Here is a 15,908-nt window from a genome sequence, read left to right on the forward strand (position 1 = left end):
TATATATATATATAAAGTAATATTTAATAATAATAATAACAAATGAAGTTAATAGAAGTAAAAATATGAAAAAAATAAATTATTATTAAATATGAAAAAAAAAAGAAATTATCAGGCTTTCACTGTGTATATTTTTAAATGCTCAATGCAATTTTTGGGGAATGTAAAATTATTTGTGAATTATTTTAACTAATGGGGGGGGTACAATTTGGCTCTTTTTTCTTTATTGTTAGGGTGCTTTCACAGATCGATTGCTTTGTTCCGAAACAGGGTTCAAAATTATTACAATGTTGCTTTTTATTCTTGCTGCGGTTCGCTTTCACATGGCAAAGTTTCTAAATGGACCAAATTTGTTAATACAAGTCACACGCGAGTAAACTGTCCTCTCATTGGTCAAAGTTCCTCGGTTTATTTTCCGGGATTCCACTTAGCTGTCATCCATCAGGATGGAACGACATTTCCCAGTCCTCCCTGTCCTCATGAAGACAGAACTTCTGGATAAATCCAGGTCTTTTTTCTGATTTCTCATTGAGGAAGTCAAAGAGAAGGGGAGGCTACTTATTTCTCTCAGGTTTTGAAGATACTGATGTTGAGGTCAGTCAGAGGCCACATAGAGCACCCAGTATCAGGGCTAAAGAGGTGGTCGCAGGCGTAACATATCAAATATCCATCTGACACTCTTCTTTCCCTGTCCTCTTCCTTCCTTCCTGCCTTCCCCCAATAACACCCGATATCATCACTCTGTTCTTCCTTGTCCATGCATCTTTCCCTTTGCATTCTAACAAAGAGTGAACATTGTAGCTTGGAGAAGCTGGTATCAGATGCTTTGATACAGCCGCCTCTTCTAGATGAATTACTCCAGAAAGACATTCTCTGGAGAGTTTGTGTCTGTAATCAAACTATTAGTCAAACAAATGTATATGTTAATGGACTGTCTAAATATCAACAGGCCAATTAGTTCAATTCAACTTCTTTTAATGCACATATTCATGAAGCATTAAGTTGCTTAATATTTTATCTGACTTCTGTACGCAGCATCCAGGCAAATGAAAGCACCTTACAAGATGCATCAGTCATGTTCTTTGTGTTTTATCTGACTTCTGTACGCAGCATCCAGGCAAATGAACTGGATAAGACATACTGTAGTGAGCCATGAGATCAGTAGATTACAATCTGTGGATGTTTCAGAAGTTTCCAAGTGAGGAGTTGGTTGTCTGAAAGTGCTGTCCGCTTAACTGATGCTCATCAGAGCTGATGTACCCTTTAGGGAGCACCAATTCCACTCAGCCATCATGCTCTAGTGGATGCAAATGCTCTGGAAATCCTCTGTATGTGTGTGTGAGAGTGTGTGTTCAGGCCTCCTGTCTGATATTTGAACTTCCAGATTTATCCAGATTACATAGAAGATTTGTCTTCTGTTTTCTTTCTTTAATTCCTTCAAGTTTACCTTCCTATACAGAGCGGCACAAACAAGCCACACATCCTACAGAAAGGTACAAAAGCACAAAATAAACATGAATGAACATCAGAATGGGTTTTATTTCTACTGCGGAAAGACGTCAATACACACCATTTTTCAAGTTTAAGTCCACCGAAGTTAATCTAATCTCCTGTCTGATTTGTTTGGCGGATTCTGCATTATGATTGGTCAGATTGCTTGTCAGTCAAGCTCTTTGCAAATAGTCAGTTATGTAGTGTATGAATTATATAAGTTTATTTTGTCATTCAGCATTGGAGTCTGGTAGCCTCTCCCTCTCACTTACATTAGTTTTTTCGGTTATTTAAGTGCATCATCCGGGTATTTAAAGTGCACTTTTTCTTTTTGTGAACACACTACTCTATACTACAAAAGAATAGTGCGTAATGCGTTATGCGAATTGGGATGCACCTTACATGTTTCCAACAGTACTATGCTACATTGTTGTCACATGACCTTATCATAACATGGTTAAATTAAATTTAGTGTAATGCATAGTAATACATAGTATATACTGTAAAAATAGTAAAAGTAGTATGTTTGTATTCTATACCACATATTGCCAGTCTTTTAGTTTAAAAGTAAGGAAAGGTATGAGGTGTATATACACACAACCATTGAAAAGTTTTTATTTAATTAATACTTTTATTCAGCAAGGATGCATTAAATGAATCAAAAGTTACAATAAAGGCATTTAAATTGTTACAAAAAAAAAAAATCTATTTTTAAAATAAATGTTGAAATTTTTAGATTTTTATTGATCAAAGAATCCTGGAGGGGGGAAAATGTATCACTGTTTCTAAAAATAAAATAAAAAAATAAAATATTAAGCGGTTTCTTGAGTATCAAATCATCATATTAGAATGATTTCTGAAGGATCACGTGACACTGAAGACTGGGGAATTGATGCTGAAAAATCAGCTTTGCCATAACAGGAATAAATTATATTAAATTACAAAAAAATAATGCATTCTTGCCCCTGGTGAGCATAGGATACTTCTTTCAAAAACATAAAAAAAATCTTCCTGACCAAACATTTAAAATGTAGAGTATGTATTACTCTTATACTGTTCTGAAGGAAATTAGATTTGCTGACTGTAATTCCCCTGTGCTTCAGGTATACAACAGCCATCAATAAAGAACATGATCTCAACACTGCCACAGGATAAGGAGGATAAGCATCCCTTGAAAGCTGTTTGTTTGAGACATAACAATGCTGGCTCAGCCAATGGTGTGATACCTGTATGTCCAAACAACAGAAGACAGAAGAGTGATTAAAACTAGTATTTTTGCTATTTTGATTCTTCTAAATGATTCGTCTCTATTAAAGGACATGATCAAAAAGTCAGTTAACTGAGTTCAAAGAGTTTTCCACATTATTACCATATGATGCCTGGTCACAGTTAGTGACTGAACTGAGTTTTTATGCTGTCCTGTTATTTAAAATGCACACATGCTTGTCTGTTTCTATTTAATCTGAACAATTTCATAATCATTGTCATATGAATTAAGAAAACATGACATATTGTAATGAGAAGGACATTAACATTGCCCCCTGGAGAGGGGTTTTCCATTTCTGCAATAAATAAAGAGCACAATTATCAGATCAAAATGAGAGAAGAAAAAAAAAACAGTGCTTCTCTAACACTGTTGGCATTCAGTTCACATGGGAACACTAAAGTTAAACTAGTATTATTCAAATTTGACATTTGCCCTTCTGAATCACCAGTGTAACATGTAATTGAACAAACTCACTGATTGTATAAAGCACAGACTGTAGCTCAAAGTGTTGAGGCTTAATTGAAACACTGCTAACGGGATTACGGAGCGCCTTAACAGTGATCCAGCCTTCATGCCGAGTCACTCAAAAACTCAAAGCCGGTCTAGTCTCTGCTATCCCACCACCTATAACCACCCATAATTGCTTCCTGACCTTTGCCCTGACAGCCTGACTTTGACCTGTCATGTCCTGTTCTGGTTCCCCAGGGTTGTCCAGTTGGGGATCAGGAAGGGGGACCCCTGAGAACCAGACATGCTAAAACAGGTCCCATAGTTTTAGTTAGGTTTAGCAGGGTGAGATATATGGGCGCTGGAAAGCATGCTGGGAAAATGCAGGCTGCAGGTGGCTTATGTGCAGACTAGAGAGTTCCTGATGGTGGGAAAAGTAAGGGTCTACATTTGTGAAACCCCTCTAGAGGCCGAAGCGGCAGGTTTAGAGGTACATAAATGGGACAGCAGAGGCAAACACGCTATTTCAGTGGTTCCAAGTGAAGCTGGCCTTTGAGACGGGCCTCCCATGTGGGTTGTGGCACACAGACAGGAAGCTGAGGATGGATGACTCTTTTTCGCCATACTCAAAAAAATCCATCATTCTCACCCTCCCACCCGTCCAACCCTCACCACACCATTAAAAACAGTGGCGAGAGAAATGTGATCCTGACGGAAGGGTAGGCTGCGGAGGGGTGTAGTTGTCTAAGCTGCTTCACACCATTACGCTAATGGAGATAGATGCGGGCTGGAATCATCTTCCCGTCTTCTCTGCTGGATGGAGAGATTGGAAGAGAGTGAGAGAATATCTGCTTTGATGAGCCGTGAGGGCTAGTGTGAATGAATGTGAGAGAAGCGAGGAGAGAACGAAAGCTGCTGGGAGTTGAGGACTGATTGTCCATCTCCCATCTCATGCACTTTTATAAATCTTCTTCACACATTCATGCAGGGAAAGATTATGGCCCGGGCCGATAGAGAATCTGACTTCAGGGGCCTCAAGCTGAGAGAAATCGAGTAATGAGCCACTAGAGATGCAAAACTGATTTTACAATGTGAAATAAATGAAGAATATAGGAAATATATGAGATATTATCTGTTCCCGGTTTCTCCTTAACACTACTTATGGTATATTGTTATGCAAGTGTTTATCTTGTGATGGCAGCCTTAATTTCTGAATTTGTGGCGTTACACTGTCTGAAAAATTATGTGCAGAAATTAAACAGTTAATCACTGTGGCAGTACCCTTAAAGGCACAACTTTCTACCTTATTTCCCCTTAAAATATCCAAAACCTTAGAGCAATGTTTCACCCCAGTGGGATTATTAAATCAAAGGCTGCAAGGTTCACTTTTTTCCGCATGTACAGCTTTCAACATTTCTATAGACAGGAGTTTATAGTAATCCACAGTATTCTGCCAAAATAAAAAGATGAAGATTTGAGAGTGAAGAATTTATGAATTTAAGTATAACTATTAGACCTACAATTATCACTTCTTTTCTGAGAGTGTAGATTTTGTTCTTCCATCTTTATTTCTCATATATTTGCAATATCATCTCTTGTTATTTGGACATACCTGACCATTATTTGTCATTTTTTTAATCAAATGCAGGAGAAACATGGGAAGCTAGAAAAAAATAAAGCTCAAAATATGAAGCATCTGTGTCTCTTCTCTCCCTCTCAAACTTTTCACTTGGCCTGTCAAAACCATTGCAGTGTGGTGTCAGTCGTGAGTCCTCTATGACATCATCATAATGAGCCCATAATGGTGTAATGCGGCTCCAAATCACCGTGTCTCATTTGAAACCCACCTGGCCCTTAATGACAAATGACACAGCAAATCAGTGCACTATTCTGTGAAAATGACTTCAGGAGTGAGTCATCGGTAGAAGCGAGCCGTGTTCAATCTTAACAACAATCGAGCCCAATTTAACAAAAGCTTTAGCCTCTTTTTTCTTTCTTTCTCTTTACGCAGGCAGTGATGGAGCAAATGATTGGTGCATGTTTGAGATCTCGTGCTATCATATATTCTCTCGATGTCTTTGCCCCATCAAGGACGTTTTGGATGTCCTACATTATTTTTTATGTGTTATAAGCAGGGCCGTTGCCTGAATGAATATGCTATCTAGAGTGTGCTTCAGCTTGCTACAATTTTAAGATGAGCTGTCTTGTCTGAATTCAATTAATGTGACAAATAGAAATAATTCTACAATAATAAATCTAGTAATCTGATTTACAGGTGTTTAAAAATTGCTGTAACATAAATATCACTAATAATGGTGCATAAAAGGTTCTTCTCATCATCAGCGATGCCATAGAAGAACCATTTTTGGTTCCACAAAGAACCATTCAGCCAAAAGTTCTTTAAAGAACCATCTCTTTCTTACCTTTTAGAACCTTCTTTCGCCACAAAGAACCTTTTGTGAAACAGAAAGGTCCTTCAGATGTTAAAGGTTGTTTGTGGAACCATTTAGACAAAAGGGTTCTTCTCTTTTATTTTTATTTCTATTTTACCTTTAGTTTTAAGAGTCTAACCCTAATTAATCGTAGAGAAACCAGGCATAAAACAATTTAAGTGACTTTTTTTTAAACTGTTTAATATATGTCATTTTATATCCAAGTGGTAAAATACACGTGCTCACTCACAGAAGAGTTTGGGATGAAATGGTTTAATATCTGCTGCCATCGTGTGGCTTTTCAACGACAAGTTTCTGAGGCTGTTGAGCTGTCCTTCTGTCTTCAAACTGCCTCTTCCAGCTGATAGAGGGCGCTCGAGGTTTAGTTTGATATAAGATCAGTCAGAGGCGGAAGCACAATAGCGTGAAGCACGCAGCAGGGCAGATATGGGTGTGCAAGTAAAAGTTGAATACTGGTGAGTGCTTTTACAACAGGTAAATCTGTAAATTACCTAAAATGGTATGTGATTTACAAACGCGTTCCTCTATATTTGGGTAAAATGTTTTCACGAATGTGGTAACGTTAGATTAAACGGCTCATGCAGATTGCCTGCTGTCTTTGTTATTAACATAACCCTCTTCAGTATCTCGTTTCTTTTATGTAACGTTATTCATGAATAAATGCCATGTAACTTACTAAGTGTATCATACATCATGTGCTGTTCTCCAAAATTCTCGGCGTTTCTCGTAAACCGGTTTGAGAGGGGTTTTAATATTGGAGCTGGTGATGTTAACTCAGAGATTAAGATGATCCATCTACTGTGGGACTTTAGCAGGAAGACTAAATCTTAAACGGTATATCCCGAAGGAAAGGGATTTTCAATCTCTACAGAGTAAAAGAACCCCATCCAGACTCTCAAGCAACCCAGGAACCCCTTAAAATACTATATTTACTTTCAACATTCTATAACAATTCATTCTTTTTGACGAACATTCGCTTCTTTAATATGTAACGCTTAACATATATATATATAATATATATATATATTTTAATAAATATATATATTATATATTATATATGTATATATATATATATATATATATATATATATATATATATATATATATATATTATATATATATATATATATATATATAATTAAACATTTATATGTTCAGGGCTTATTGCAAAGATATATGGCGCACAGCAACTGAACTGTGAGAAAAGTAATGTTCATTGGTATGAGCTAGATAACTGAGTCCAGTAAGTGATCACACTGATAGTTCTGGTATTCAGAGTCTTTTAGAACTGAGTTTTTTTACCCTCTCATAAAGATTACAGTGTTCTATATGGAAGCCCCTTTCTATCTTAGAATAAAAAAATTTAAAAAGATAAACTATGACCTTTTTTCCCCTCTCAATTCTGGGAAAGTCTAAAATTGCAGGATCTAAATTCAGAATTTGGTGATAGAAACAAAGGCAAATTCGTTTCCTTATTTGTTTATTCAATAGCTAAAATTCAGAGGAAAAAGTCTTCCTCAGAAATGCAGTAAACCTAAAATTAATAGTAAAAATGAAAACCAAATAAATACATTAAAATAAAAATAAATATATAGATGAAAATTAATTATATATATAAAAACTATATATATATTATTATATATATACTTTTTTTTTATATATTCTGTGGCAGATAAGAAACAAGCTTCCATAGTTCTAGTCTTCAGGTTAGACGGTCAGACATAAACTCATACACTAGTTACCACCCATTGTCTGTTTGCCTGGATCCAGACGTTTGTTAAATGGCATAATTACTGTCAGCTTACGTTCACTGTTATGTTGCAGCGGCGGATGAGGGTACGAGCCCCGCTTTCAGGAGCTCAAGCAGGTCGTCACTGCTGAGTTCACTGATGCGGATGTGAGTGGCTTCGTCGGCCGCCAAGGTACCTTGCACATTCATAGCCATGCAGTGATTTGCATCTAATGCAAAAAAATATGAATGTGAGCAAACATCATCGGCTCTTCTGTTTCTCTTTTCCAGGAAGCTTTGAGATCGAGATCAATGGACAACTGATTTTCTCAAAGCTGGAAACCAGTGGCTTCCCTTATGAGGATGATGTAAGTAAATATCTCACGCTGTATAACATTTTCACCTATAAAAAGTGGATGGTTTTTCACATGTATGTGTGCATCTCTCTTTTATCCCATCCACAAATTATGGATGCTATCCAAAGAGCCTATGATGGCCAGCCGGTGGAGAAGATCACCAAGAGCCGGCCTCCTTGTGTCATCCTCTAAAGTTTCACCACTTGACCCTTCACTTGTGGCTCTAAAAATGTCAAGATTTTGAACGGTTCTGTAAACGTAACTTAAAGATGTGTATTGATGTAGGATCCTTAAACGTCTCCTCCTCTTCACTCCTCCGGTCCGGTTGCTGGACGTAAATGATTATTGTAACTCTAAAGTGAGCAGTTACGGTATGAGGCCTGCAGTCCACGCATCCTTAAATCTGGAGGAGCAAGATGCGGGGATGTTAAGGAGAAAGCCAATGGAAGGGTTAAGGTCTTTGTTACTTTTTTAGTTGAAGCCACATTGCCTACTGGGGTCACTTTTAGTCTGCTGATTATTTGTTTTTGTTTTGGGGGGTTTGAAGAGAATATACTAATGTACTAAACCGTTTGCTGTAAGAAGGGAATGCCTAAAGCTCGGGTCATTATTTTTGGGTGTGTCTGAGTAGATAAATTGTAATTTTGCAAGTGTCCCTTCTTGTCCACCACCCCATATAAGCATGAAGAGATCTCAAATAAATGAGTTTATATTGTTTTATTTGAGTATTTGAAATGCTTGTTTGAAGTACTGTAGGACACATTCTAGACCAACTTCGCTTGGTGTCAATGCTCAGGTGTTTTGCCTCTTGCAAGCATTTTTCTAATAATATTATATAATAATATATTATTATTAGTGTTGTAGTGTTATTCAATTTTTCATCATTAAATCAAACCAAATAGCTGGTTTAAGGGCATTTGTCTGACTTGCAGACACTGCCGCATGTGTTTTGTGTGTGTGTGTGTGTGTGTGTGTGTGTGTGTTTAGAAACTACTGAAGACCCTGTTTATGAAACATCACTCATGTGGTTAATAAAATAATGAGCTATCATCTGGTTTTGTCCTCTAATTGTGCTTGGATCTCTTGTTGTCTGATTGTGCCTGTACCTTTGCTTTTTACGTAACATTATGTTGCATGTTTTCTGCATTCATCTGTATTCTGTTAATGTGTAGTCAAACAACACTGTTTCACAAAATCTTTTCTTTCAGAGGTACTGGCTTTGGTCTGTGTCATATAACAAATGTTTGATTTGACAGTAGAAGTAATATTGTCAAGGAAATAGGAAATTACATAAAGCAATTAGTAGTCTTTTTAATTAAGGCGGTATTTCAAACCTAATTCAATAAAGTGCAGTGGGATGGAAGTTTCTTCATGAGGTTGTGAGGACAGTGATGTTTAGCTGCTTAACTCGGTCCAACTGATTCTTTCATTTGTTGACATTAAATAAAACACACTGACTGTTCAATTTATGTGAATTCTGTTTGTTATGTTACATTAAGCTTTTTGTCAGCTTGTCCTAATTTAAAGCAATATTTGTAAGTTAAAATACATATTAAATCTGTATGTAAACCTGTTTTACATTCAGTGCTAGATACTGCGAAAAACAGCTTAAACCTTAAATGGTTTACTGCATTTTTGCCTGACATTTTAGCTGGCAACCAGGAAACCATCTGAATTCCACACTATTTTCCTATTTGGTACTGTAAAGCTGCTTAGACACAATCTGTATTGTTAAAAGCGCTATATAAATAACTTGACTATTGCTGAAGAGGGCAAGTGTAGGCAAACCTAAAAATAATTATTTTATGCAGCTGCTGACATTTAGGCTATTTTAATACAACAGAGAACTGTTAAAGAGTATCATTGAGAGTGATGAGCAGCTGCTGGCCACTGGGAACTGTGTAGGCGTGTCAGACAGGTGGAGGTGAGCAGGGTGTAGTCTTTCTGACGCAGGTGTCTCGGTGGATGTGTTGTTTTCTGTCTCCTAGAACAACCAGGTAACCATTAACCTTCACAGGTCAGAATCTGAAGACAAGAATCATGGTGGTGACGATAAAAGTAGAATACTGGTAAGTTTCTTTAATAAGTGTTCGAGTGCATCTAGCTGTCTTTAAATCACTGTTGTTCCTCATTGTAAACTCTTAAAAAAAATTGAGTGATGTTTTTAAATATTTCGGCAATGTTTCAGAACACCTAGAGAGCTGCATATGACATATTTGGTCATCAAACACCCACTTCGAAGTAGCTGTGATGCCCATAAATGAAGTTTATTTAGGCGGCATACTCGGAACGAGTCTGGCGATTAAGAATATTTACTGCGAATCGGTTATTTTGAACAGTTCGTTTAAAGAGCCGGTTCAAACGCCACTGGCGTAATTTCCTAAGTTTAAATTTCCCACACATCACACTTTTTTTCCACAAGTAACCTCTTATGTAGTAATATATTTTATCAGTTTTATTTTATTTATAATGGTGTAATATATGTGTCCAAGTTCAAGTTTGTCGCAGCTACGATTCAAGGAAACGGTTATTATTTCAATTTACGTTAAACAATAGTTAAAGTGCAACGTATGTACAATTCAGTGGAAAAAAAAAGGACCCAAAAGTACACTGCGATCGTGAATGGGACATCGCCAGTGTTGTTATCGTGCGATATGGAAAAACCGGTTTAAGCAGTTTTGTATGGTAGCTTCTGAAAAAAAAAAAAAAAAAAAAGCCGGTTATGTATGCAGAAATGACTTCGCATTTTTCACACTGAAGTAACCAGTGTTGTGTGACCCACCAGCGGCGGATGAGGCTACGAGCCTCGCTTCCAGGAGCTGAAGCGGGGCATCTGCGCCAGGTTTCCTGATGCTGAGGTGTCAGGCTTCGTGGGCCGCAGAGGTGGAGTACACAGTGTCCTTCTGACTCTCCTCATATAAAAACGATAATCCATATATAGCATGCTTTACATAAATGAAATAAATGAAAAGCTTGTGGGATTGACAGTAACAATATCACCTTCTTCTTCCCTGCAGGAAGTTTTGAAGTACAAGTCAATGAACATCTGGTCTTCTCAAAATTAGAAGCAGGAGGTTTCCCTTATGAAGAGGATGTAAGCATCAGGGAATATTAAATTTTTTGTGTGTTTGTGTATATTGTGTGGCTTAATACTTTTTTGTAATGTTTATTGCTTCCTAGTTTTAGACTTGTGTGCTTTTGGGTTAAATAGCATACAGTAGCCTAGGATCAAGAATACTTTTTAAAGCCAACTCTTCTGGATTTTGCTTGATATACAAAAACGTATAAATGTGCGATCATGCTTTGTCACATATAATGTAAGTTTGTTTCATAGATTTCAGCTCTGCACACTCTGGACATTCACTCTGTAACCTCTGGGATGCCAAAAAATGTGTCAGAGTTTAATAGCAGATTTCAGCTCTGCATACTCTTCACTCAATAACTACTGGGATGCTGTTTAAACAGTTTCTTATACAAATGGACAATAATGTTGACTACTTTTCCTTCATTATTCACTCCAACACATCCAAAATTCAAGCATTTAATCAAAAGAAAAAGATTAAGATATTTAAAAGATTTTTAATATAATGAAAAACAAGTCAAGTCTGTCTACAACTTAAAACAGTACCTATTAGTGTTGTTTGTCATTTTAATTTTCATTATCTTTTTTCTTTGTCTGATCTCTGTAGATTATGGAGGCCGTTGTTAAAGCTAAGGACGGAAAGCCTGAAAAGATCACCAGAAGCCGTAAAGAGTGCATCATCCTGTAATGCCCATTACCATCTCCTCTGTCCGATCCACACGAGCATCTTAATGCTCTATTGCAGAAAATGGTTTAATTGTTTTTGAAGCTCTTCACTCGTCTCCTTTATCACTCTAGTTTTTTGGACGTCAATGATTGCCGTAGCTCAAAGTTCAAGAGTTATGGTATGAAGCTTTAGTCCAGAAAACTCTGAACCCAAAATAAAGTAATAAAGAAGATAGTGAAGAGAAGAGTACTTTTTTCATTTTATTTAATGGTTAGTTTATTCAAGACATATGAGGCACACCTAGTCTTATTCTGATACCTAAAACTTATATTTATTGAGTAGAATTTCAAAGATAAAGTTACAGAATGATTTTTAGTGGATAAAAAGACAAATATTGATAGGGTAATTGCTAAGTAACTGGTAAAATTACTTAATTTGGGAAAGTTTTTCTTGGAGTACTGAAACTGTTGATTTAACTAGCTCAAAGATAATTGTGGTCCACGTAATGTAAAAAAAAAAAAAAAATCAATCAATAAATAGTTTCTGAAAATATTTGCAGATTGTTTTTTGATATGTTGTCACAAATGCCCACCTAACATTTAACTCTCTTGTGAAGTCTGTCTGCCTTGGGCTAGTAAATTTATAGGCCTAATACATTTCATAAGTTATCTTGAATTATGAATCATATTAGACGTTTTAGTGCAGCAGTGAGTCCTAGAAATCCTTCAGGTCGTAAACATTTCTGCCAGCAGTAGAGGGCGTTTTTTATTTTTTTTATTTTAATTTGCCATTATCTCAGTTTACACTTCATGCATTAACAAAATGGAGGTGAAACTGTTTATTTGGAGCCACCTATTATGAAGATTTCTTAACTAATTGCAAGTAACAGAATGATATTTATTACCAGCAATCAGTGGCATCTCAGTAATAGTAATAGTGTACTAAATGTTGTGCACTAAAACAAAAATATTAAGTATGGTGATTAAGTTCAAGTCAGGAAGGCTCAGAGTCAATATAACAAGACAAAACACAGCTAGGGCATTGACACCAACATTTCATTATACCAAAGTGTTAAAGTACATGTAGTAATGGTGCATACATGCTTATTAAGGTGAAGATAATATGAGGAAAATTCAGTTAGGAGTTTCCAACACTGCACTGTAATTTTCAAAATGAAAATTGTGTTAACGCCCTTAAAGCAGCGGGTGATAGTTTGTGTGTATGGTTATCACAGAACAGTCAAGCTGGTGTGTTTTATCATAAAACGCCAGAGACTGGAGGAGGGACACACCTTCACGTACACACTGTGTGCTGTACAATGTAATATGTGCAGTATAGCATGAACGCTGGGGAATAATATCATACAAACACTCTTCTGTGTAAGGCACACTGGGGTTATTATGAAGAGCAAGAAGACTATAAATAACAGCAGTAAAAAAAAAAAATACCTGACAAAGAAAAATCAGTTAATTACAGAATTCTAATCATATTAATAATGTCCGATATATTATGCATTAATTTCCTAATCAAAATTCAAGTCCATGAATGTCCAACAGCATGATTTTTGGCAAGATTTTTGGGTGTAAGTTAAATTGTCCATCTAGTTACATTTGTGTTGTCAGCATATTGTTGAAAATAACTATGGTAAGATGGGGTAAGATGCACCTCCACCTTAATATTTTTCTCTTAACTATAGGTGGCAGAAAATCTCATTTCAACTCTTGATTAATGGTTACACTGTTTTTAATTTTTTCATTTCATCTGAATATCAACATTTTGAGATTTAATCAGTCTAAACAGGTTTAAGGTAATTGATTTCATTTTATGACTCTTTAAAATAGTGATCTATGACATTAAAGCTTTTGTGTCTGTTAATTATGAATTTGGGGATAAATTTGTGGAGTAAAAGTGGATTTTATTTTGAAGAGAAAAGTTAAATTAGACTTTTGGGGTAAGATGATCTCCCAGAATTGGCACAGAAGGCCCAAGTGGCATGTTTACATATCTTAAGATATTGGCAATTAAATATTTAAATATTCATATGCCTGTATCTATACGTCATAGAATAATTTTACCTTATTCCAGGCAGGGGCAATTTGGCACAGTAGGGGCCCTATTTTGTGCTATAACAACTAAATTATCAAGCATTTATATTTCCTATAATAACACATTGGCTGATGCATCATCATCCTGCAGTTGCTAAACTTATATCTGTTATAGTTTAAAATTAAATCCGCATTGTTCTTAATGGGGCGTCTTCCCCCCATACTTGTAGCCTAGGCTACCAAAATAATCCAGTGTAATCGAATCAAACCAAATTTCAGAGTTCATGACGCATTACAGTGGAAACTGTAATCAAATTGAATCGTTAGAGTAAATATATACATATATATATATATATATATATATATATATATATATATATATATATATATATTCACTTACTACTGTGAATAGTATATTACTATTTTATACTAGTAGTATACTTTATCATTTCTATCATTTTAATTTACTGTAGTAAATACACATACATTGTAGTATGTGTAGTAAACACATACGTTTTTGGTATAGTATTAAACTACAAGTGAAAAAATCCCGCCTATATAACACACCCTATATAAAACAAACTTCCTGGCTCAGTTATCATGGTTCAGTTATTGCTCACGGGTCATGTGATGCTCCTCTCTGGAGATGCAGTTATTCCATCCTTTAATAGCTCTCATAACTGCAGGACTGAGCATTAATTACTCTTTTAGTCCTGAAAGGTCTCTAGCCACATGAATGCTGACATCATAAATGTGTTGTCAGTGGACTGTAATCATTGCCTGATGTCCCCAGTGAAAATGTGCTCTAATGCACCTGGTATAAAGGTACAATGTAGATATTATTTTAAATGAACACTAGGTAAATTATAAGTTGACTATATATTATTAGAAATCATTGTATGTTGGAGTGCGTAAAGTTTAGCACTTTCCTTTCATTTGGCATTGTCTTTTTCTTAGTTTTCAGTTCTCGGGCAAGACAGCAGCATGATAATTGTGGGGACAGACCTGTCCAATCCTGCTCATGAAGGCCAGCTTTCTGCAGAGTTTTGCTGCAACCTGCCTCAAAGTTTCTGGTAATCATGCAGACCTTTATTAGATGGTTGAGATGTGTTTAATTGTGGTTGGAGCTAAACTCTGCAGGAAGGTGGCTCTTCAGGAGCAGGATCGCTTGTCTAAGAGCAACCTGCCTTGCTCGAGGGCACATTAGGGATCATACAAGAGGATGACAGAAGTGCTCTGTTTTCTGAATCCGTGTCTCTTGGGATTGAACCTTCAAACTCTAAATGGCAGCCCAAGATCCTTGACCACACAACCCCCATCTCGATGTTTCAGGTAATGCATCACATTCGGTCACATAAATTGTTGTTTCGTATTGAACTATTGAAAATGATTATTAGTTGTTCATATGTATTGAAAGATTTAAATTGTGTGCTTGTGTCTGAAAGCTTGTGTCAATAAGAGCGCAGTCGTAAACAGTCTTGGGGTCATGTGTGTTGATAATGTGTTTGATGCCAGGTTACTGCTTCTTTCAAAAATCATTTTCCCAGCTGTGTTCATCCCAAACCCAATGTGCCATGGCCAAAATTGCTGTAAAAATAGTGGACGGTTTTCCCTAATTCAGAATTGGGGCCGGCGTTTTCTCCCCACAGTCATATATATGTGCCACATTATTTAAACTCTCTCGGAGCAGATTTTTTTCCATTCAAATTAAAATGAATATTTTTTCAAATTTGTCAATTTTGCTACTTTCACTAATAACTCAAATGTAACATCAAAAGTTGTAATTTTTGGAAATTTTTGCCAGAAAATATTGTAAAAAAGAAAAAAATTACAGAGCTGAAATATTGATAAGGCACATGTAAGTGTAAAGAAATACTGTAAGCGAAACATAATCTGTTTGAACCGTGTGACCAAAGACACTGTTACGATGCCCTCGCTTGTGATGTCAGAGAGATTAAACCCTTATTGTTAAAAGGGGAAATGTCACAAAACTGGCTTGAACAAAAAGTGAGGGATAAAGACAAAATATGCATTTTCAGAAAATGCATTAAGCATTCGAGCAATAAAAAAATAAATAAAAAAAATAAATAAAAAAATTGTCTTTTTTTCTTCTTCATTATAATCAATTAAACTGTAATGTGATGAATGGTAACATACAAATCAGCCTATATTGAATTTTTTTTAATAAAACATATTTTAAACTTTCTTTTGCAATACATCCTAAAAAGAGTTAAATCTGTCAAATTATGTGACCAGGTTCAGTGTCCTGAGTAGTAACGAATAGTAAGACAGGAATACAAAGGGAACACAAATGGCGTTTCCAGAGAAAGACCTGAACCAAGAAGGTTCACAGAATCATCACTCTGGATGA

General features: G+C 36.0%; 1 protein-coding gene and 1 pseudogene across 1 annotated transcript; both read left to right on the plus strand.

The window, feature by feature from the left end:
• Window positions 1-6,046: 6,046 nt before the first annotated feature.
• Window positions 6,047-9,208, plus strand: LOC109052234 (annotated as a pseudogene).
• Window positions 9,209-9,661: 453 nt separating this feature from the next.
• selenow2b (selenoprotein W, 2b) lies at window positions 9,662-12,044 on the plus strand. The gene is made up of 4 exons (XM_042720610.1): window positions 9,662-9,812; window positions 10,529-10,626; window positions 10,761-10,837; window positions 11,433-12,044. Exons 1-4 carry the CDS (start codon window positions 9,784-9,786, stop codon window positions 11,511-11,513), a joined length of 285 nt encoding a protein of 94 aa, XP_042576544.1. The 5' UTR covers window positions 9,662-9,783; the 3' UTR covers window positions 11,514-12,044.
• The last annotated feature ends 3,864 nt before the right edge of the window (window positions 12,045-15,908 follow it).

Source organism: Cyprinus carpio, chromosome B3, assembly GCF_018340385.1.
Source record: "Cyprinus carpio isolate SPL01 chromosome B3, ASM1834038v1, whole genome shotgun sequence".
Lineage (NCBI taxonomy): Eukaryota > Metazoa > Chordata > Actinopteri > Cypriniformes > Cyprinidae > Cyprinus > Cyprinus carpio.